This window comes from Tachypleus tridentatus, chromosome 4 (assembly GCF_004210375.1).
Source record: "Tachypleus tridentatus isolate NWPU-2018 chromosome 4, ASM421037v1, whole genome shotgun sequence".
Taxonomy (NCBI): Eukaryota; Metazoa; Arthropoda; class Merostomata; order Xiphosura; family Limulidae; genus Tachypleus; species Tachypleus tridentatus.
Genome location: NC_134828.1, coordinates 38,952,496 through 38,976,716, shown reverse-complemented (window position 1 = coordinate 38,976,716; position 24,221 = coordinate 38,952,496). Strand labels below are relative to the sequence as shown.

The window sequence follows — 24,221 nt, the reverse complement described above, 5'->3', positions numbered from 1 at the left end:
TTAGTTTCGGAATTTGCAGAATTTCCTCACTAATGGAGCGATTACAAACACGCTTGCTAACTGAATTTCAGAGAAACAGGCGCATTATCTTTCATTGTCGAACTCCTCAACGGACCCTAATTTGAATAAATCAGTAATTTACTCAATAAGTACTATACTAATTAACTCGGTCTGGTATTTATAATGTGCTCTTGTTTATACATAGCAAAGGGAACTTTTAGGCTCTACTGAGACCATAATTCTCATCAAATTTCTATACCTGGAGACATCTTGACGTCATAATTCTAGCAAGCAAACAAACATATAAATCAAATTAGAAGGCCACTCAGTAATGCACATGCCTCCACACTGATCATATTCGGCTCTCATAAAAAGCAATAACAACAAGAAAATGTGTCCGTTGGTTCGTCGTTATCAACGAACACGAACTATGTTTTAGCAGGACAATGATGAATAATATTGAACATATGGTCACTGAGTTACAGAGCAAAAAACAGCGTGAAAAATCAGTTCCCATGTTAACAGATAGGATATTTTTTTCGTGACTCTGTTGTAACATTGACCTTTGTCTCTGACCCCTACATGAGTTAACCACTTTTAAGGTGGATCAGAGTATGTTAACTTTCGCTCAAATCCATCGAGACATTTTCGAGAAATCTTGCTCTAAGGTAATTATTCAAAATATGACTTAGAACAATATATATAAATATAAGATACTCTGAAAAAGAAATAAAAACAAAAAATGTTCTTAAAGCATTCCTCAGACGAGCCTCTTGTTAAAAAGACTTCTTTTTGTCAACAACACAACTTTAGAACACGAGTCTTTGTAAGTTGAGTGATTTTGAAATATTACAATACTGTTTGTACTGTGAACTCTTCTGTGTTTACACTCTCAGTGTTAATATTGTACAATTTTTATACATTGTAGGGACAGTACAATAATTTCATTAGCTACTGCAAACCACTAGTCTGTGTTAACTACATACTGGTATAATAACACTGAAAACATGTGGCTATGGTGGTTATAATAACTCAATACAAGTACAGCACAGAAAAACATGTATTTCTTATGGTCATGACAACCACATACAAATACAACACAGAAAATTTATGGTTCTGGCGGTCATGGCAACTACATACAAATAGGATAACACTGAAATCCTATAGCTATGGTGGTTATGACAACTGAATACAAGTACAACATTGTAAAACTGTGGTTCTGATGGTCATGAAAACTACATATTAATACAGTAACACTGAAAACCTGTGGTTAGAATGGTCATGATTTGGAATAAAAGTTTTACGCTTTGCTCACTTCTTCTCTCTACGTAATAAATTGTGTTATGTTTTACGTATCATTTAATAAAGTTCCTATCGTAGTTAAAGTGTTATATTTCGTAAATTTTACTTTTACCATATTCACTCAAATAAATTGAGTGAGAATAACAACATTGTAACATTTCAAAACGCAGTGTAAATTGTATAATATATATATATAGAAGTGCTAACGTATTTTCTGTTTTCTCAAAAATAAGACTTAATTGCAAAGTCTATGCAGGATAACAAGCAATCAAAAAATTTTCAATAATAATAGTACTTCATTGCAAAGTGAATGCATAATAGTAAACAGTCGAGGCATTTTCAATAATAAAATTCATTGCAAAATGTATGAAGGATAACAAGCACTCAAGACAATATTAATAATAGCACTTTATTGTGAAGTGTAGTTATGATAACAAAGCAGTTGACATTACTGAAAACAACTATTTCCCAGACAGAATAATATTTTGAAACACTGAGAGAGAAAATAAAAGAGTATTTAGCTTAGTACGGTTCGACTTGAAAACCTAGTTATTTATGTATAACCAGTAACACTGAGGGTATGTATGTTAGCAGTGGAAAAAAATCTGTGTAGGCAAGAAGAAAATTTAATTTTTAAGTTCGAGCCTCTTTTTAAAAAACAAAACAAAAACTAACTCATTCTTAAAAAAAACTGAAAGAGGAAGGATATAATTAACGGAATAAATGTGAACTTGTGGGTTAAATATGTGTAACTACTGTCTGTTATATAGAAGGCATACATTAAAAAGGATAACAAACTGTTTAAAGCGAATGCATTCTTTTGTATATAGCTCCATTCAAATATGTAATCCTCTTAAGTATATCTTCCAAGGCTTTCGTACTTGTATGTAATAAATGGGATTCGTTATTCATTTGAAGGCTTCGAGCTAATGCCACAACTTATTCTGAGAGCCCTAGCTTATCTAAGGCTATTTTGTCAAAGACAGAATCTTTAATCATATAATTCCATATTATGTCTTCAAGCCTGGTAGAAGTAATTTGTCCTTTACTAGCCTCAAGGTTATAAGAGATATGGACAAATAATCCAATATAGCTATTATATTACAGTCAAATCAATGAAGTACGTCTCTTATTTTTCAAGTTATGTAAAACTTTCAAATTTGGGCCAATGATAAATCTATAAAGTTACCGATATCGCATCGAAGGACAGTTTCTATTTTGAAAGTACATCGTATACTAATGTTTTCTTGTGATGGTAAGAATAAACCTTGTTTTTAGCTTAGTAACTGATATCATGTAGTTAGCCGTGTTTCATTAAATGAATGTTGGATGTAAGTTTGGACGTCGTTTTATAACTGTTATGACATGATATATAAATGTCAATACAAAGAGTTGATTAAAATCACAGTAAAAAATGTGGCTAACGTATTTATCAAATTATTTTCGTAAACGTTTCAAAAGACAGCTTACTTTTATTATGTTCTCATAAAGCTCTTTATTACCGAAACGTTGACCACCTAAGCCTTTTTTTAACGCTGATTTTAATCGTTTGTTTGTATTTTCGGATGCTCTCATGCTCTAGCTGCAGGTCGTTTTTCATGACACAAAACTGTAGCTTGATAACTGGAAATAAAACATTAAGCCCCTGAATTCCACGCTTTAAAACTTTATTTTGGCCCAGCTTTCCAGCTTCCAACTAGTCTTCAAGTAAGTTGAAAGATTGAATATTTATTGTTAATATTATTTTCATAATGATATCTAAGTTACAGCTAGCAATTAAATGTATCGATTCAAATACTTGGTACCTAGTTCCTTAGGCTTTACTTCGTATTTGTCTCCATCATCCATAGCAAAGGTTTCCATGCTATTTGTTTTAGTGTTTACTATTTTTTTTGGCGTAGATACCCGATGACTTCCGCTGTAAACAGCCGAGACTGACACTTCATATCTGGTTCCTTCGCTAAGTCCTGTGAGCGTTTTCAACTTGGAACTAGGAGGTAATAAGAGGTTTTTCGGTTTACCTGTAAAACGCAACGAAACACATTCTTTCTTCAGTATTCAATACAGTTCGAGTGCTTATCGCTGAAAAAGTTCACCAATGTCATAAACAGGAAAGCATGTTTATCATAAATTAATAACAACACCTTTCTAATTAAGGTTGTCGGTCTGAATATTATTAAGAGCAATGGTGCAAGATGGGCTATTTGCGTTGTATCTACCACAAGGATCAAAACTCAATTTTTAACGTTATAAACCCTCAAACTTACCTCTGAGCTATCGAAGGCTTATAATGAGAAAAGCATAGTGTCTGAAAAGACTGGCTTAGTGATTTTTTTCAGTGTTTCTTTTTGCTGAAATTTGAACTATGACATAACAAACAATTCTGAAATCGCGTATGAAACTTTAGAGTTATCGAATACTTTATTTATTTATTTGTTTTCTTTCATGGATGAAATTCGCGGCCAAAAAAAATTGTAAAGTTTGGATCAATACGGAATGTAACATGATGTTACATTAAATTAAACTGGAATTATCGACTACAAATATTGTATTTTTAGTTTTGTTTCTTTTGTGCAGTAGTGATATTGTAACCATTTAATAAGGGGAACGTTGTAAATATAATGAAAATAGCTGTCACTTACAATACGTAATTCACAATAATATGAGGTAGTTTTTCATATTTACAATAAGTTAAGAGTGAAGAAAACAACGCATTTGACATTTTAACAGTACAACAAAACGGGTTCAAGACATATACAACAGCTTTCTAAAAGTATACGCTTATATATAGTAATGGAATTAATTATGGAAACACACAAGTGTTTCATCTGCAAAATAGCCACAAACAACGCACAATGGAAACAGGATGGTGAATCTCTAAATAGTACAAAACATTATCACAGAAGTTATGAAATAAAAGCAGCTAAAACTAATGTGACTTGACTGTACTCTGGCGCAGTTACCTTTCACAGAGCTGTCCGTGATGGGTAATGTCAAGCGTTGAGTCGTGGTTTGGTTTGTTTCAAATTTCTCGCAAAACTACTCAAGGGCTATCTGCGCTAGCCGTCCCTAATTTAGCAATGTAAGACTAGAGGGAGGGTAGCTAGTCATCACCACCCACCACCAACTCTTTGACTACTCTTTTACCAACGGATAACTTAGAATGACCGCCACATTATAGCGTTCCCACGGCTGAAAGGGCGAGCATGTTCGGTGTGACGGGGATTCGAGCCCGCAACCCTCGGATTACGAGTCAAACGCCTTAACCACCTGGCCATGCTTGGCCTGTTGAGTCGTGAATATGGATTAGGCGATAAAACCATTGAAGGGCGGGAGGGGGGTCAAAAGTGCACATCCTTTCAATACGAGTTTGATGGAATTCAGAATTCAACTGTAACTCGATTTGTCTTACATTAAATTCTCACCCTCATCCTTAAAAAGTGAAATGATATAGAAGATATGGCTGGAGAGGGTAGATGACAGCTGGAGGAACCACACATCTAAAGATTTGGTAATCGATGAAGTATTGACTAAGTTCTGAAGTTTTTCGTCAGGGTCGATATTGAACCGTAGGATGCATTTTAATGTAGTTAAATTTATCTTCGATCTTAGAATTTGAAAAAAAAAAAACTGGACGCGAAGCCTAAACACTTCTTCGACCTCCTAATCAGAACAATAAAAAAGACTCTAAGTGTGTGCTGAGTCATAAAGTGACGCTGTCAACAGAGGGCAATGAAGATTTCAGACATTATATTGAGCGATAATTGGCGAAACCTACATTTCAAGCATACATCAAAGTTTCCCAAGCTGTCAATTATAGTCAAGGTGTTAAAGACTCACGCTCACTAGCTACGTTATAGAAGCAATTGGGGAGGCCTTCTATACTCTCCACACTTGTACTTCACATTTCCCGGTTTTTTGACGACATACAGTAAGTAGTTCAGTGCTGTTCTTTATACAGTTTACTACTTGGTTCACAAGTATCGTGAGAAACAGCGCTCAACATGAAACGAGAGAAAATAAAGGCAATTATAAAACTGAAGCTAGCTTCTACAACTAAATTAATGCAGCAAAAGCCTCATTAAAATGACTCTATATGTGACAGATATACTGTTGCCTGAACTGGTGTACACTATGCAGACTTATTCTTTGTCGACCTACTGGTCAATACGCATGTACGACGAGAATCTGTTCTGTCAGCTTATTTTCCGTCAGTTCGATTTTCACTGTATAGATCAGATTCTGTTGTGCAGTGCACGTCTTATTTTGGTCTGACCACGTTTATGTGTACTTTTCTTGCAAAATCAGAACACTTATTAGAGAAGCCTTAGTTAACAATACTTACGTGTATTAGTATTCTTACTGTGTAACAAAACAAACATTATATCATTGAAACTTGAAATAGTTACAATCATGAATAAATGCTCACAGAAATAAATATTGTCAAGGAAAATTCGCTCATATCAAATTAAAATAAAACAGAGCGTTGACCTGAATAATTCTAATAAATAATTGTATATCGTTATTGTCTACAACTTTTCTATCTCAGATGAAATTAGGGTTCGTAATATTCTAATTGATTTAGTTTCTCATATCAGGTTTTCATTCAACACATCAAAACCTTAAAAGGCGATCTTCGTGTTTTAAATGTTCTATTAACACTAAATATAAACATAGAAAAGACACCGTCTCGAAAGGCTTAGCGTCGTATTAAGGATATTTGAAAAGCGAATAAAATATGAAAGAATGATTTTAATATGAAAAAAATAACAGGAAGAATGCCATCTATAAAAACATCATCGAACGAAATAAATTGAAATATAAGCAACGGCGAAAGAAATTTATAAACTCGAAGTGGATGGTCTTCAATCTAACACCTAACAATATAGGACTAACAAATGATGATTCACTAGCTGGGAAATAGAGGCCCATTTTACTAAAGATCACCATTTACCATTCATTTATTTTAAACACGTAAGAGGACCTGTAAAAATAGCAAAATTTCACAGCTTTGTCTGTTTTCTCATTTTATTTGGCCCGGCATGGCCAGGTCGATTAAGGCGTTCGACTCGTAATCTGAGGGTCGTGGGTTCGAATCCCGGTCGCATCAAACACTGTCCCCTTTAAGCCGCGGGGGCGTTATACTGTTACGGTCAATCCCACTATTCGCTAGTAAAAGAATAGCCCAAGAGTTAGCGGAGGGTAGTGATGACTAGCTGCCTTCCCTCTACTCTTACACTGCAAAATTAGGGATGGCTAGCGCAGATAGTCCTCGTGTGGCTTTGCGCGAAATTTAAAATAAACAAATCTCATTTTATTGCATTAAACCACGATTCGATAGATAATATAAAATCAGAGTAGAGAGTGAGAAATCTAATGAGAGGCATAGTTTCAGGGTATATTAATATTACCAGTTTGGTTTGCTTTGTTCTGAATTTGGCGCAAAGCTACACGAGGGCTATCTGCGCTAGCCGTTCCTAATTTAGCGGTGTAAGACTCGAGGGAAGGCAGCTAGTCATCACCACCCACGACAACTGTTGGGATTTTACCAACGAATAGTGGAATTGACAGTCACATTATAACGCCCCCGCGGCTGAAAGGGCAAGCATGTTTGGTGTGACGGGGACTCGAACCCGCGACCCTCGAATTACGAGTCGAGTGCCTTAACCACCTGGCCATATCGGGCCAATATCACCAGAAAAGGAGATAAAAAAACGTTTTGCTTTACCATATTTTTGTGTTTTTCAGACTGTGGGCGCGCCCCCTGGTGGCCTTGTTATCTCTTTATCTGCCCCTCTCTCTTTGTATAAATATGTTAGAAGTATTTTCATATCTGTTTAGTATAATACGTACTGATGCACTTTTATTCTCTTCACTTTACTTATTACATCATGAATAATTAAGATATATGTTCTAAATATTTTGAGAATTTTTGAACAAATATTTTGTTATTTGGCGAATGGTGTTTTACCTTGTTATCTCTTTATCTGCCCTTCTCTCTTTGTATAAATATGTTAGAAGTATCTTCATATTTGTGTAGTATAATGCGTACTGATGCACTTTTATTCTCTTCACTTTACTTATTACGTCATAAATGATTAAGATATGTGTTCTAAATATTTTGAGATTTTTTACTGTTATATCAAAAGCTGTGAATCAGTAGCAACAAGGTTGTTCGATAGGAACAATGAATCATACACAAGAACGCCACGATACTATTACGAAATGGAGGTTGTACACGTATTTTAGCTTGGTTCATAATTTACAGCGTGCCATCTATAAGTTTTGATTTTTCACGCTGCAATGTGCTTCAGACCACAAGCTACCAGCACTTATCAGGTTATGTTGAAATATTGGCCTTTCACTTTGATACAACAACTGAAAGTTATAATGATAAAGATATGACATTTTTATGTAGCACACTTTTAAACATATATTTTAAATATTACCAAAAGTCTGACAGAGTTAAAAGCAAGATTGGAACGACAAAGTTGGAAATAGTACAAAAAGAAATAATTACCATACTACAAGTTATTCACTTCCACTTATCTTTATTAACAATTTTATCAGTTTTTTTTATTAGCAAAGAGCGTGTCCGAATGTACGAATATCAATAATAATTTTTTATATTTATGTTGCTAATACCGTGGTTCCTTTAAAGGCCTCGTATGGCCAGGTGGTTAAGGCACTTCACTCCCACTCTGAGGATCGCGGGTTCGAATCCCCGTCACACCAAACATACTCGCCCTTTCAGCCATGGGGGCGTTATAATTTGACCGTCAATCATACTATTCGCTGGTAAAAGAGTAGCCCAAGAGTTGGCGGGGAGTTGTGATGACTAGCTGCCTTCCCTTTTACTCTATCTAAACAGCACCTTATGTACACCTGGCCTAAACGGAGAGGTCAGAGGTCCCAAATGCTCGGGTATAGCTGTTTATAACTTTGATTTACTGACCAGAGGAAATAGAAACAAGCAAATTAGCACCCGCCGCCAAAGGCCTTGCCCGAATTTTTGAACAAAATAACAAATTGACTGTTACTTTTATAACGTCCCAACATTTAAAAGTGCAGAACATACTTAAGCTATTGCCTCCTCTCAACCATCAACAACATCACAAAATATGGCGACTCTCTTGTAAACGTAACTAAATCAACAGTTGTCACACGTTTATATGTGACTGATACCAGAAAAACTAAGAACACATTTTAATATACCTCTGTTTATATTTACTTGCTTTATAGACTTCATGTTGACATACTTTAATACATCAATATCCACTCATAAAAAATTAAAAATACATCACAAGAGTTACATAAATACTAACATTTACAAACCATACTTGCTTGTCTGAGATTCCAAATGGGTCTTCAATCGTTAGATTTTTAACTGACATTTGTTACAGGTTGCTATAATTAGGTACATCGCCATTATAAATAATGCGACCCATTTCATCCATAAACGTATTTAAATGATATTATAGTATGTTAAAAAAACTCACAATTGTAAAAAAATAAGTCTCCTCTGCTCTACGTGTTTTCAACATATATCAGTGTAGAGTGTATGAGACTGTTTTGCATGTTTTTACTATTATTAATCCAGTAGAATCAGTTATTCGTATTTTACTGTAATTTTGAGACTGGAATTGTCTTAATTCGTGATGACGAGAAACCCACTTGAAGATACACTGGAGCTGCCTTAGTTTTTTACAATTGTGTGTAAAATAATCGTTGTTTTTTGATTAAGTGTGAGTTCTAAACATTGAACATTACACAACTGCCAAGGAATTTAAAATGCATTATAACATATTTGTATACACACACATATATGTATACCCACTAATAACGAAAAACAAACAAACAGAATAACATCTCTTGTTACAAATGAAATTGTATCAAAAGTGCTTTAACAAATTTGTTTTATCGAAAAAGTGTAAACATGTAGCGGCAGTACATGTTTGGCGATTTTCAATAAAATAAATTGATACATAAAGAGAGATTTTATAAGCTAATACAAGGACACGCGTCATGGTCACGAAATAAGGACTCAATCTATATAAATACAATTGTAATGTCTGTCGTGTGTCCGTGTAACTTCTTCGCAGGGTGTGAATGGATCTTTCCAAAACTGGTTTAGAGGTTCGTTAAGTGAGGGGTATATACAAAGTTTCAGTATTGTATGGTTTATGTGGACGTTTTTTATCACTGCTGCCCCCCTCGTGATGGAATTTCACCAAATTCCGCGTGACGGTTTGTTGGGTCTAAGCGGATATGCACACTAATGTGTGATTTAATATTTTGTGTTTCGCAGATTCTATGATAGTTTTTGTCTTTTTTTGCAATTACATATAAAGGAATCAACATTTTACGTTCTAGGATAGCTTCCATTAATCATGAATTTAAATACATTCCATCCAAGACACGAGTACTCCAGATAGTATAAAGACAATCAAACAATAACCGATATCACTAACATTGCTTTAAAATTGATTTTAAAAATATATAAACATTCTGATTATTAATTAATTTTTAATAGCAAAAATTAAATATATTTAGTGAAAATAACAATACTTACATCTTAAAATATGGATTTCATTATGAGCTAAGGAGAAACAAGTACTTTCCTTTATTTTGCTTTGAGGGAAATATTAACATCAGGTAATAAATTATCACTACATTATTTATTGTCTCTTCTCATACATTCAGTATTTAGAAAATCTCACAAAACTTAACCCTTTATTTGGCTATAACATGAATGAGATTTGTGTTCTTGAAAGGAAGCAAACCATTAATCAAGGTTTCGAAACAGAATCTTCTATGTACCTGATTAGTGTTTGTAAAGTACGCACGTTTTAGTCTTTTCCCTTTTTAACTATACAGACACACACACCTGTTCTCTATGGTAAATGGAATGCTTTATTGAATCATGCAATAAAAATATTCATCAGTCTTGCTGGTTTAGCAAAGTATATTATTGAAATTATCCATGAGAACAACAAATTTTATCATATATAAAGGCTATAAGTATTTAGTGACATATCTAATGATACCAAAATATAAGATAGTTTGTTTTTTTAATTTCGCGCAAAGCTACACGAAGGCTATCTACGCTAGTTATCCCTAATTTAGCAGTGTAAGACTAGAGGGAAGGCAGGTAGTCATTACCACTCACCGCCAACTCTTGGGCTACTCTTTTACCAATGAATAGTGGGATTGACCGTCACTTTATAATGCCCCCACGGCTGAAAGGGTGAACATGTTTGATGTGACGGCGATTCGAACACTCAGATTACGAGTCGAATGCCTTAACCACCTAGCCATATCGGACCAGAAGTTTGTTATTGAGAAGCCCCATGGGAACAACAAATCTCATCTTAGAAAAAGGCTATAAGCACTTACTGACATACCTATTGATACCAAAATACAAATTTGTTATTGAGATGACCCATGGCAACGACACATCTCATCTTAGAAAAAGCATATAAGCACTTAGTGACACATCCATTGACACGTAAGTATGTAGGACTATAAATCTGCCTTTTCTACGGTATGGACACATTAGCCAAGTTTGTGGCTAAAGTGTACATGTTGCTTTTGTGATGTACACATTTTCAAACAGTCGACCCCTCATCCACCTTTCTTTGCAAATATATAATTCCATGTTTCCAACCCGATTCCCACTGTTATGTAATTAATGTAGATATTTTTGTCTTTATTCACGTGTATGTCGAACTAATTTAACTTATATAATTAACATATAGCAATACAAATATAATTAACCACTCAATCACAATTGAGTTTAATTTAGCCTCTTTTTATCCTTCAACATTCTATCACACTGCATGTGGTATTACGTAGGGATGATACAAACGTCATCCCTACTCAGTTGTTTACATTGTTTTTGAAATACTGATATTTTTACATTTGCTTCCTTCTTTTGTAGTTTCCTTCGAGTGGCACAACAGCATGTCTGCAGACTTATAATGCTAAAACCCAGATTTCAATATCTGTGGAGGACAAAGCACATATAGCCCATTGTGTAGCTATGTGGTTAACTTCAAACAAAAAACACCTTATCTGTAAAGTTCTTTTTACTTGTATATATAGAGCTAAGCAGTTTTTCTCTTAAGCCTCATAAGATTAAAACAACTGAGGTGTTAAACCGGAATATAAGACGACATATTTAAAATTTGGACCAACGTTCATGTTTTGGTTGATTTAACTTTTAAAATCATGCTGTGAACGTTTGTTAATTGCTTTGTTATTTAACTTTTATCGCTTCAGGTATAAAACCAATCAGCTGGAACATGTGATGGACATTTACCCTCAAAATAAACACTAGTGATCCAGTGTCCTCTTCAAACTCTTGAGTACTAGCAGAAGTATCTGCTTCAAAAGGGTCTCAGCAGTCTTCAAGATAATTCTACAGTGAAAGTCTCTGTGATTCGAAATCATATTCGAAATTATTTTCAAATGTAATTTTAATTCCTCTTTGGACACTATACTGAAAGTCGCGTTTGAAGTTAAGGCTAACCAAAACTAAGGGCCCGGCATGGCCAGATGTATAAGACACTCAACTCGTAATATGAGGGTCGCAGGTTCGAATCCCTATCACATCAAACATGCTCGCCCTTTTAGCCGTGGGAGCGTTATAATGTTACTGTCATTCCCACTGTTCGTTGGTAAAGAGTAGCTCAAGAGTTGGCGGTGGGTGGTGATGACTAGCTAGCTACCTTACTTTTAGTCTTACACTGCAAAATTAGGGACGGCTAGCGCAGATAGCCCTCGTGTAGTTTTGCGCGAAATTCAAAACACACAAACAAACCAAAACTAAGAATTTATTATTCTATCCAAGTTGTCATTTACTGGTGTCGGTTTTTCTTAAAATACTTTAAAAGATTGCTTAAAAGCAAACAAATTATTTTCTGTTTCGAACTATTATTTCTGTTCCGGCCATCTGACATATTTCGTACTCATGAATCTCAGCACTGTTAGCACGCTGAATACACACATTCGATTTATATTAAAAACACTTAAACTATTTGTTGAAAAAAAATGTTGTGCTGTCTTCTAACGTACACGGGCTCAACGGTAAATGTAAGGGCTTATAACGCTAAAAATATAGTTTGGATACCCATGGTGAGTACACCCCAGATAGCCCATAGTCTAACTCAATTGCTATTTGCAGTTATAAGAAATAATAAAATGTGCATTACAGTAAACTTGATGTCACAAAATTATTGATTACTTTTTTAACATATGAATTAACTTTTGAAATACCATCGATCATGCTTTTAACAATGGCATAAGAAAATTTCTTCATAGAATTTTCAATATATATCATCATAGATATTATTTACAAAAAACACGACTCATGCAATATGTAGTTCGCCAGAATAAACTCGCTAGGACGACAGCTTTGTCATTGCTAACGTGGTAGTAAGAAAAAACTATCCAGAACAAGACCTCCCCCAACCCTCCATTCAATGTAATTGCCAGTTAGTGGATTCTTAAAAAAAACGACGTCGTAATTAGTCGCTAACATTATTGATGAGGCTGTTGATGCATTCGGAAAAATACGCGATTAATGGTAAAAAAATAAAGTTATTATTCCTATGCTATTGTTTTGTAAACTTATATGAAAAGAAACAACTTTAATTCTTTTCAGCTACATAATTTACGAAGGTCCTGTAACATAAAAATACTTATAACGCTGAGGGTCGCGGGCTACACTGCTAAATTAGGGACAGCTAACGCAGATAGCCCTCGTGTAGCTTTGCGCGAAATTCAAAAACAAATAAAAGAACCTTATAACGCTGAAATCTGGGCTCAGTTCCCCGTGACAGACATAATACAGCTAGCCCATTGTGCTGTTTTGCATTTTTGCACTAAACAAGAAAATTGAGGTTTCTAAAGTCTCATAAATATCACATCTGACGTGTTTAAAACGTGTAATTCAAGATACACAAATACAGAAAATATATTTTATATGTTCATCAAATAAACACCACAAAGAACACAATCATCGTTAACGTACATTTAAACCCATTAACCAGTACGGTCTCAATGTCCATACGGACTGTAATATGTAAGGTAGATTGTGGTTGGAATCAATAGAAGATACTAAAAATAGCTAGAAATATGCATCTAGCATCGTTTCTTTACTTTCACGATACTGCTGTAACCAGCACCAAAACGTACACAAGTCTGCTAAAATACAATGTGTCACGAAATACTCGTATTGTCTTTAAAACATAATTTTAAGACTTTTATAATATTTGTATAATAGATACCTCAGACACTGGACACTTCTATAAACGCTTTGTTTTGTTTGCACCCCAATGGCTCAGAAGAAAGTCTGCGGACTTATAAATTTAAAAATCTGGTTTCGATACCCGTGGTGGGCAGAGCACAGATAGCCCATTGTGCAGCTTTGTGCTTAATTCAAAACAACAACAATTGTTTTGTTTATTTCACTTTTATTAATTTTCAATTAAGTGTTCTCTAAGTTCTTGAGTAATTTGAACTTATCTTCTCACTCCCCAGAACAATAATTAATGTTAGGAAACATGACAGAACAATAATTAATGTCAGGGAACATGACAGAACAATAATTAATGTTAGGGAACATGACAGAACAATAATTAATGTTAGGGAACATGACAGAACAATAATTAATGTTAGGGAACATGACAGAACAATAATTAATGTTAGGGAACATGACAGAACAATAATTAATGTTAGGGAACATGACAGAACAATAATTAATGTTAGGGAACATGACAGAACAATAATTAATGTTAGGGAACATGACAGTAATTTTTTTCACATAAATATACTAACTGTTTAATATTTTCTAGAAAAATATTTTTTCTCGATATGGGCGCAAAGCTGCACAAGGTCTAACTGCGTTGACCATATCTAACTTTGAACTGATAGACTAGAGAGAAAACACATAGTCGCTATCAGTCATCATCATTATCTTGGCTACTCTAATCGAATTTGGGAACTGTTCGTCACTATTATAATGTACTCAAAGTGTGAAGCAGGATTTTAAGACGTTGAGACGCAACGTATGGACTTCCGGATTTACAGTTTTATATTATTAATCAAATACATAACATGTGCAACCCTTGCTCTATAAAACTACCTAAGATTATCGTTGTTTTCTTAGAGAAGTTCTCACTTACACTAGTTATTCTTGCCATGTGTGGGGTGAAGAGAAACAGAAGTTTCTGACCGCCCCTGGTTATTTTTCGTTCGTAATGAACGAAATCATAATTTAACCAAAATTCCTACCATGACCTAAGAGAAAAGCTACACAAATAGCTATGTACACGTTGTAGATTGCAGGAAATGGAACCTTGGTTTTACCATCGACCCCTCAGAAAACTAACTTAATGGTATGAAAGACTTAAATTTCAAGTTAATAAAATGTTTCTTTGGCGTAAAACACTAATGTTCAACATTCGAAACAAAATTCAAATAATATTCTATGATAATGTTGATACATTTTCATAATATCATTTTCTAAAACTACCCCAACTTTATCCCATTTCCTAAATTTTCAAATCGTACTTGCCTCGAAGTTTTCTTAAATTATTTAAAACGAAAGATCAAATACATTTTAAAATCGAGATGTTACAGTCTTTTTCTTCATCCAAATTTAAATTTTCCTTTCGCACTAACCCACATTTTGTGCACATGATAAATATATAACTTATACATAGACATTTCGGAATGCTGGTACCTTATTTTGGTGCTGGTCACATACTATCAAAGTTCATTCAACCTATTTGGTATATGTAGACATTCTCACTTAATGTGTCATTGGAGAATTCTATCAATCTGTGCTAATGTGCCCCTTAGTAACACAAGTCGTTTAGAGGATTTGAAATGCAAGAATACTCTATCTTTTATACTTTAATAAATGGAATTATTAAGTAATATGGAAGACAAATACACCCTTGGAGAGTTTATTTTTCCAATCTCAAACAGATGAGAGTTTAGATTACTTCTCTATAATACCACTTCACATTTGAAAAAAAGAGCTAATGTACAGACTTTATTTTAAAGTCGGTCAATTCAGAATTATGATTATCTCCTATACGTATTCTATGCTGAACCATATAAATAATTATTTATACCTGTAGGAAGTCAGTTTACCGAGAAAACACACTTATATAAATGCAAGATGTGTACACATAAATATTTGTATTAACATAAAAATAAACGTGCAACAGTGTATTTCGTCAAAATGGCCAGTGGGCATCAGTGATTATAAGTTAAAATGTTGTTGCGAATCACAGAATAAAGCAATTAAACGATGGACACAATTAAGAAAGCGTTAAAATTAAAGCGGTTAAAAAAGTAAGTCAGTAACTTCTTCTTTATTATCAAGAATGATTCATTGTATAATTTTTCTGACAATCCTATTAAATCAGATGGAGTGATTATATTTATTGTTTTAGTTTTGGTTTGTTTTAAATTTCGCGCAAAGCTACACCAGGGCTATCTACGCAAGCCGTCCATAACTTAGCAAAGACTAGAGTGAAGGTAGCTAGTCATCACCACCCACCGCCAACTCTTGGACTACTCTTTTAGCAACCAATAAGTGGGATTGACCGACACATTATAGCGTCTCCACGGCTGAAAGGGCGAGCATGTTTAATGGAACAAAAATTCTAACCCACGACTCTAAGATTGCGAGTCGAGCGCCTTATCCACCTGGCCAAGCCGCGCCACTTAGATGCTTATTAAACAATAAATACCCCGGCATGGCCAGGTGGTTAAGGCACTCGACTCGTACTCCGAGGGTCGCGGTTGCGAATTCCCGTCACACCAAAATCAAACAAACAAACAATAATTTTATGAAGAAACCAAAGTGGTAAAAACAAACTTATTTGATTTTCTGTACTACTACAGTTTCTGCCCATTAACAAATCATGTTAGTACCAAACAGACTTTCATTTAATTTATTTAATTAGCTTTTATAACATACTTATAACATACGTAGTCTTACATAAATTAATATATATATATTTCAAAGCAGTAGATCTTATATTATAGACTTATAACTATGAACTATTTATTAAACCGAGTAATGCTTTTATTCAGCACAACCACACGTTCATAGGAAGGAGAAAACGTTTTAATTATAAATAGCTACGAATCTAATTTCGGCCTTTCTCAGCCTTAGGAGATGTAAACAACATTACACAGATCCTACATCAACCAGTGATCTGGGGATAATTCATATAGGGTAGAGTTCATCTTGGACTTATTAAATGAGAAAATGTGTTTTTAATTAGCCTGTCACTGCTTTTTAAACACTTAGGTGTTATGAATAAATAGTTTTAAGAGTTTAAGTATGCTGTAATAACCTGGTGAATAACGAAACCGAAACCATCACAGTTAAGTCTCTTAGTTCAGAAAGATTGATACTTTATGAAAGTAAGCTTCTTCCTTATCAATTTTACATCAGGACATTTCAAAGGTATTTGTGTACGTATTATGTTTATAGTTCACTGATACTATTCAAGATACAGTTGTAAAAATATTACTCAAATATCTTATTTAATATTTTATATTACTAGAGTTGTGTGACTATTTTACGATTGCACAGAAGAAATAAAATATAAATTTTGCACAGTTTGACAACATGATGGATGTGCCAAAGAGTATAGGTAGGTTTGTATGCATATTTTGACAATGCAGTGCATTTGCCAAAGTGTATAAATACGTTATAGGCACATTATGACAATGTGGTACATGTTTCAAAGTGTAAAATTACGTTTTACACAGTTTGACAACATAGTGCATGTGCAACTGAGTCTTTTATTACACTATATATTTCTCCTAAAATCACATTTCTGTTGTTGCATCGTGAGATTTTATAGCTTAAATAAAAATATCTAAAGTCACCGGTTACAAGGTATATAATGATTTGATTTGATTTTTTTACATAAAAAGCATATGTTTCATCAACATTTAGGAAATTTTTGTAGATTCCTCTCCCTCCTCTCATGTTATTGGTTGATGATTCCTACCAGAAAAAACAGAATTTTCTCATGGAACAGAAACAGACCTAGTGTTGTGTGGAAAGATATGAAGTCTGAGGTTACTTTGAAAATAACTAATATACTGGGCACATTTGCTACAAGCTCAGTTAAACATATTTACTATTCATTTTCCATTTTAAAACTCAAACTAAATTGTGTGTTACAATACAGCAGAAAAAACTAAATGAAAAATTTACGCTTAGAATAATTGCGAACATATCTGCCAATCAACATCGACAAAAGTTTTATAAAATGAACCATTCACGTTGTTAAGCAACGTCTTTTTCTCTTCTGCAATAGTAAGACATAAAATAAACGGTTATAATACCTCACGTGGTTTTCTTTATTCCTTTTCAAATTTACCAGAATCTAATATACCGAAGTAATTAGTTAGTATTTTAGTTTATTACACTCTAATGTCTTACCTTGACTTATCTCGTCAACCGAGTTGTAGGATAGGGAAAACGCCATCAATTGAGTATTTTTATCACCAGCTGGCGCTGGTTTCTTCCAGGTCAAAGTAAAAGAATTTTTATCAATATTTTTGACAGCGAAGTTCTGTGGAGCTAATAGAAATATAAAATAAAAGTACATGTTACTGCACTATTAAGTAGTTACAATCTTCATATTTGTCTATGAATATTTCAATCGACTAAACCTTAGAGCATTAAATTTCAAACGAAAACGTTATCATTTTCAAATAATAAACTGATATGACGTTTCCATTTCTATGTTACGGAATTTTAAGAGCATGTGTAATCCTTTTAAAACAATATAAGTATATCAGTATTCAAGTAAATAGATATATTTAAACTTTATCGTACGATTGAAATTGTTTTCTTACACGTCGTCTCTGATGGAAAATATTAGCATATTGGTTACATTTTTAGCATAAAGTTACTACAATGTACAATCATCTGATATACATTTAATTGTTTGTTTTTTGAATTTTGCTCAAAACTACACAATAGCTATCTGCGCTAGCCGTCACTAATTTAGCAGTGTAAGACCAGAGGGAAGGCAGCTAGTCATCACCAGCCATCGCCAATTCTTGGGCTACTCTTTTACCAACGAGTCGTGGGAATGACAGCAACATTATAACGCCCCCACGGCTGAAATGGCGAGTACATATGGTGCGACGGAGATTGGAACTCTCAAATTACGAGTCGAACGCCTTAACCCACCTGACCATACCGGGCCGGCGGTTATGAAATAAAGCCGACCACCAAAATTTCTGTAATTTTTATAAACATTCAAGAGCCCGCAACCCTCAGATTACTAGTCGAGCGTCTTAGCCACGTGACCAGTATACGTTTAAACAACGTCTTTAATTATGCCATCATATTTATACAGCGGTATAAGAAATAAAACATAAACAATTGTTTTGTGTTCTACAGAAACTATAGAAGATGTACTTTGATTATAAGTATACATTTTAACTAATTAGTTTTAAAACAGGTACAGCGAAACAAAATACCATGTGGTTAGGGAGCTTAACTCGTAATCCAAGGGTTGTGGGTTCGAATCCACTACCTACCAAATATGTTCGTCCTTTAAGCTGTGGGAACGTTATAATAGGCGGTCAGTTTTTTTATTCGTTGGTAAAAGAGTAGCTCAAGAGTTGTCGGTAGGTAGTGATAACCAGTGCCTTCCTTCTAGTCTTACATTGCTAAATTAAAGACAGCTGGCACAGATAGCTCTCGTGTTGCTTTGCTCAAAATTCAAAAACAAACAACCCGTTGAGAATCGTATTCCCAATATAATTGTTTTACTCAAGTACTGGTTGATATGCCAACCGCAGGCATGTCCAGTTAAATTTTGTGATCGAAATATTTGATAATAACTCTACAGACAGAGGCCAATTTTCTTCTCATCTAACAAACTCGTTTTTAAGTTTTAGGTAAGATTTAACTGCATTTAAAATGAAGAAAGAAAAAATGTATCTTTATTTGGTTTGTTTTAAATTCATCGCAAAGCTACTCGAGGGCTAGCTAGCCGTCGCTAATTTAGCATTGATAGACTAGAGTGAAGGCAGTTAGTCAACATCACCTCTCGGACTACTCTTTTATCAACAGTAACATTATGACGCCCCCACATATGAAATGGAAAATATGTTCAGCGAATAGAAATCGAACCCGTAGCCCACAGATTGCTATTTGGTTGCCCTAACTACCAGCTCATGCTGAGGTCTTTTTTTTGTGTGTGTATGAGTGCATCATATAATAATAATAATGTGTTATTCACGTACTCCACATGGCCCGGCATGGCCAAGCGCGTTAAGGCATGCGACTCGTAATCTGAAGGTCGCGGGTTCGCATCCCCGTCGCGCCAAACATGCTCGCCCTTTCAGCCGTAGGAGCGTTATAATGTGACGGTCAATCCCACTATTCGTTGGTAAAAGAGTAGCCCAAGAGTTGGCGGTGGGTGGTGAAGACTAGCTGCCTTTCCTCTAGTCTTACACTGCTAAATTAGGGACGGCTAGCACAGATAACCCTCGAGTAGCTTTGCACGAAATTCAAAAAATACAAACTGATATAAACGATTTTAAAGTTCCATGACACTTGTGTAATGCTAAATGTTGAAAAAAACACCTCACGATTATTTAATACACAATTATAAAAATAAGGCAGTTTCTAGTCTCAAAATTACAATCAAATACCTTAGAATGACGCATTGAGTTCATTGAGTTTTTATTTACTTTATTTCTGTATAATACGTTATTGGTATTTAATTGTATTTTAAGACCGGAAACCGTCTTATCTTTATAATTGTTTATTAAATAATCGTTGTTTCAAAATAATCGTGACGGTTTTTTAAACATTGGCATAAACCAGTTCATGGTACAAATTAACCCTAAGCAGAGAATCTCAGAAAAGTAAAGGTGTAAACAAAGGCTATTATTTCTAACGTTGTCAGTAAAAACTATACACTATATATTAAATCTATTGTAATAAATAACGAGGTAGATATTTACTACTGTTCTTATTTTCTTTCTCTGTATTTTTTAGCACACGTTAACCCTAGAACGTATTATTTAATACGAACTCTTCTCTCTTCAAAATACTTCCTGTCATTTAACCTTCTTCATTTGTGAAAGATGTGTTCACGAGACATCTCAAATGAATTTGGGATAATATGACATTTAATCCTCGGTTCATATTCTTTAACATGTTTTCAAACGAATTCTGAATATGATGACTCTTCAACGACTGAAAATTACTTCCGTATCATGATTTGCAATGAATCCATCATATACGTTTTATGTATATTCAGAATATTACCCACAGAAATATGATGTCATGTGATCTAAGACTTCTGTCTTCACTTAGAAAGGCTCGGCATGGCCAGGTGGTTAAGGCACTCGACTCATAATCTGAGGGTCGCAGGTTCGAATCCCATCACACAACGGTCAATCCCACTATTCGTTGGTAAAAAAAGAGCCTAAGAGATGGCGGTGGGTGTGATGATTAGCTGCCTTTCCTATAGTCTTACACTGTTAATTGGTCCGGCATGGCCAGGTGAGTTAAGGCATTCGACTCGTAATCCGAGAGTCGCGAGTTCGAATTCCCGTCACACCAAATATCCTCGCCCTTTCAACCGTAGGGGGTTATAATGTTACGGTCCATCCCACTATGCGTTGGTAAAAAGAGTAGCCCAAAAATTGGCGGTGGGTGGTGATGACTAGCTGCCTTCCCTCTAGTCTCACACTGCTAAATTAGGAACGACCAGCGCAGATAGCCCTCGTGTAGCTTTACGCGAAGTTAAAACAAAACAAAGAAACAAACAAACACTATTAAATTAGGAACGGCTAGCGCAGATAGCCCTCGTTTAGCTTTGCGCAAAATTCAAAACAAACCAAACCAAACTATACTAAGAATATTTGTTTCAAATTGGAAGTTAATATCTGAATTGATTTTGTTTAAATATTTGGTTTCTAGGGCATCTTGTACAATTTCAAGTCACGAATAATAAGAACTTGAAAAAAATAATAATTATTAATAAATAGATAATAATTATACATATATTTTTTACCTATTCACACAGATTTGGTATTGAGTAAGATTCTTGTATTGCATTAGAAAACTGTAATGTAATATGCGTTTAAATTGAATACATAACCAAAGTATTTGTAAATTTAGGCTAAAAAATTTATCAGAGTCAGGCTTTCAAACCATGGAAGACGATTCTTTTCTCTTTAATAATCAGTAACATAACTACGGCTTTACTCTCGTTGATTAGTAACCGCATGTTTCAGTTGAGTAGAAGCAGCAGTAGATGATGGTTTTTTATGAAATTTGAGATGATTGAGAAGTGCGTAGCTATTTCTCTTTGTTATATTCGGGTTTGGACAAATTATTACAGAAAGACTGGCTGTATTTACTTATCTTTTCCTATTATTAAGTACGGCAGATATTAACTTCTTATGCTTCCTATCCAACAATGACCATCAGTTCACTTATGTTAACTTTTCTTTATCCACAAGTTTAGCAGTTACATGAGTGTGTGTGATTTTTTCTTATAGAAAAGCCACCTTGAGCTATCTGCTGTGTCCACCGAGGGGAATCGAGCCCCTGATTTTAGAGTTGTAAATACGTAGACTTATTGCTGTCCCAGTGGAGAATGTTTTGATATGTGACCTTAAAAGTCAGTCAGTTTGAAAAAACAACACACAAACATATAACAATCTTGGGTCAGCTTAACGCATTGTTCGTGAAAAGTAACAAACATCAAAACGTGTGAATAAAAAGAAATAATAGTAAGTTACCCTTTTACAATCGTGCAATATAAACCAACGTGTAAACACTATGTTTTTATCTGTCTGGGGCGTGGCATGACTGATGGTTAAGGTTCTCGTTTCGCAATTTAGCCTAAATAGCTTTCCCATAAACAAACTCACAATCAAACAAGATCATTGGCAAAAACCTACATAATATATTGAACATTACACCCTTACAGCAATCTTTCCGATAAAGGTAGCAGATGTGATATCAAGGGAGAATGCCCCAAGACAATGTGTAATGAGAGCAACAGCAATTTAGCCATGCTTCATAACCATGTTAAATCTCTAAGCGCAAAAATATGATTCATATTTTTTTTGGAAACAAATTTGAATGTGTATTTGAAAGTGATCTGAATCAGAAACGTTAAAAATGCTCTAAAACGCAAAATAAAAGGCACCAAATATAAAATATAATGGGTAAAATTCTAGATCACTAGGTCTTGTACTAAAAATTAAATTCAGACAAGAATACTATAGAATTGTTCCAATAAGAACAATACAGAATATTGTAGGTTTGTAATACACATTCTTTTAGGTTAATGCTCATATACTGCAGCAAAACTAGTTTGATTTAGGCTTATTAGGTTAAATTAATTTTTACATTGACAAACCGTCTGTTGTATGGTAACTACGTAATCATCGATTTCAGTTCCACTCTCTTACGATATGTTGAATTAACTACCAGGACATTCTTAACATTCTCCAATATTCTTGGCATTACCCCTATTAAAATATTTACATGTTATTTGATAATTATTCGAATTAGTATAGTGTATATACTGTACAAGCTATAGTACGTAATAACCTTCAATCGATTGAAGAGTTTGATTTAATCTAAAAAACGTAACGAGATGGCCAAAGTTTGTTCATCTCATACTTTAAATTGGTTAATTTGCATTTTAAAACTTTATGCTATTGTATACTCGCCGTCATTGTTTTGTGATTTCTATTTCGTTCATTGTTAAAGCCCCAATTTTCCATTAAAGTTCGTGATAATAAAATCCATATATTTATTTCGCTATTGACAAGAGGTTTAATTCAAGGACTACCTTACCTGTTAATAAAAGTTTTAATTAGTACATTAGAACTCCAGTGGATAATTATGGATAAAAAACTAAGTTTAATTGTCATTGAGAGCGTTAGGTATATATAAGTATGCACGCCTATATATACACATCAGCTTAATTTATTAATTTATACACATATTACCATCTTTCAGTAGTTTTACAAAAGTTTAATTAATTAACCATACTCATACGTGTTGAGATTTTCCTGCTTATTTAGAATCGACCAAAATATTCTATATGTGAATTAAATATTTCTTTGGAGCAACTTGAAAACCTTTTAAAATTATCAACGTTGTTACTTACAGAAAATAAAAACAAATGTTAGAAGTTTCCATGTTTCAATGAGTCCTTTGGAAAGGTTGCGTTGATTTCTTAAGTGAAAATCAAACGCTGAGCTCAAGCTCGATTTCTTATAAGAGTGTATTTCTGTGGTTTCTTACAGCAGAGCCACATTGGGTTATCTACTTAGTCTTGTATGTTTTGTTTGTATTGGAATTTCGCTCAAAGCTACACGCTAACCGTGCCTACTTTAGTAGTGTAAGACTAGAGGGAAGGCAGCTAGTCATCATCACCCACCACCAACTCTTGGACTACTCTTTTACCAACAAATAGTGGGATTGATCGTAACATTATAACGCTCTCACTGTAGAAATGGCGAGCATGTTTGGTGCGACAGGGATTCGAACCTGCGACCCTCAGACTACGAGTCGAAAGTCTTAACCCACCTGGCCATGCCGGGCCATGAGTCTTATAAGATATCAGTTATTTGAAAAAAACACAAAGTGTAATAGTATAAAGTATATGCAGGTATTTACTATTAATTTAGAAATTTCCATATATAGCAAACACTTATCATTACTAGAGTCTTCAAGTTGCTAAGACTTAAGTACCAAATCATCGTATGCGGGCCCGGCATGGCCAAGCGTGTTAAGGCGTGCGACTCATAATCTGAGGGTCGCGGGTTCGCATCCCCATTGCGTAAAACATGTTCGCCCTTTCAGCCGTGGAGGCGTT

The 24,221-nt window shown here is 34.4% G+C and overlaps 1 protein-coding gene across 2 annotated transcripts in view; it reads right to left on the bottom strand.

The window, feature by feature from the left end:
* Positions 1 to 24,221, bottom strand: part of LOC143248885 (uncharacterized) — an 84,212-nt gene that overhangs the window by 5,352 nt on the left and 54,639 nt on the right. Inside the window, exons 2-3 of one of the 2 annotated variants that reach the window (XM_076497780.1) lie at positions 17,786 to 17,926; positions 3,108 to 3,323 (exon numbers count right to left, since the gene is read on the bottom strand). In XM_076497780.1, the coding sequence (XP_076353895.1) occupies positions 3,108 to 3,323; positions 17,786 to 17,926 (357 nt within the window). The remainder of the gene's footprint in view (positions 1 to 3,107; positions 3,324 to 17,785; positions 17,927 to 24,221) is intronic. The other variant, XM_076497781.1, reaches the window with a different exon arrangement.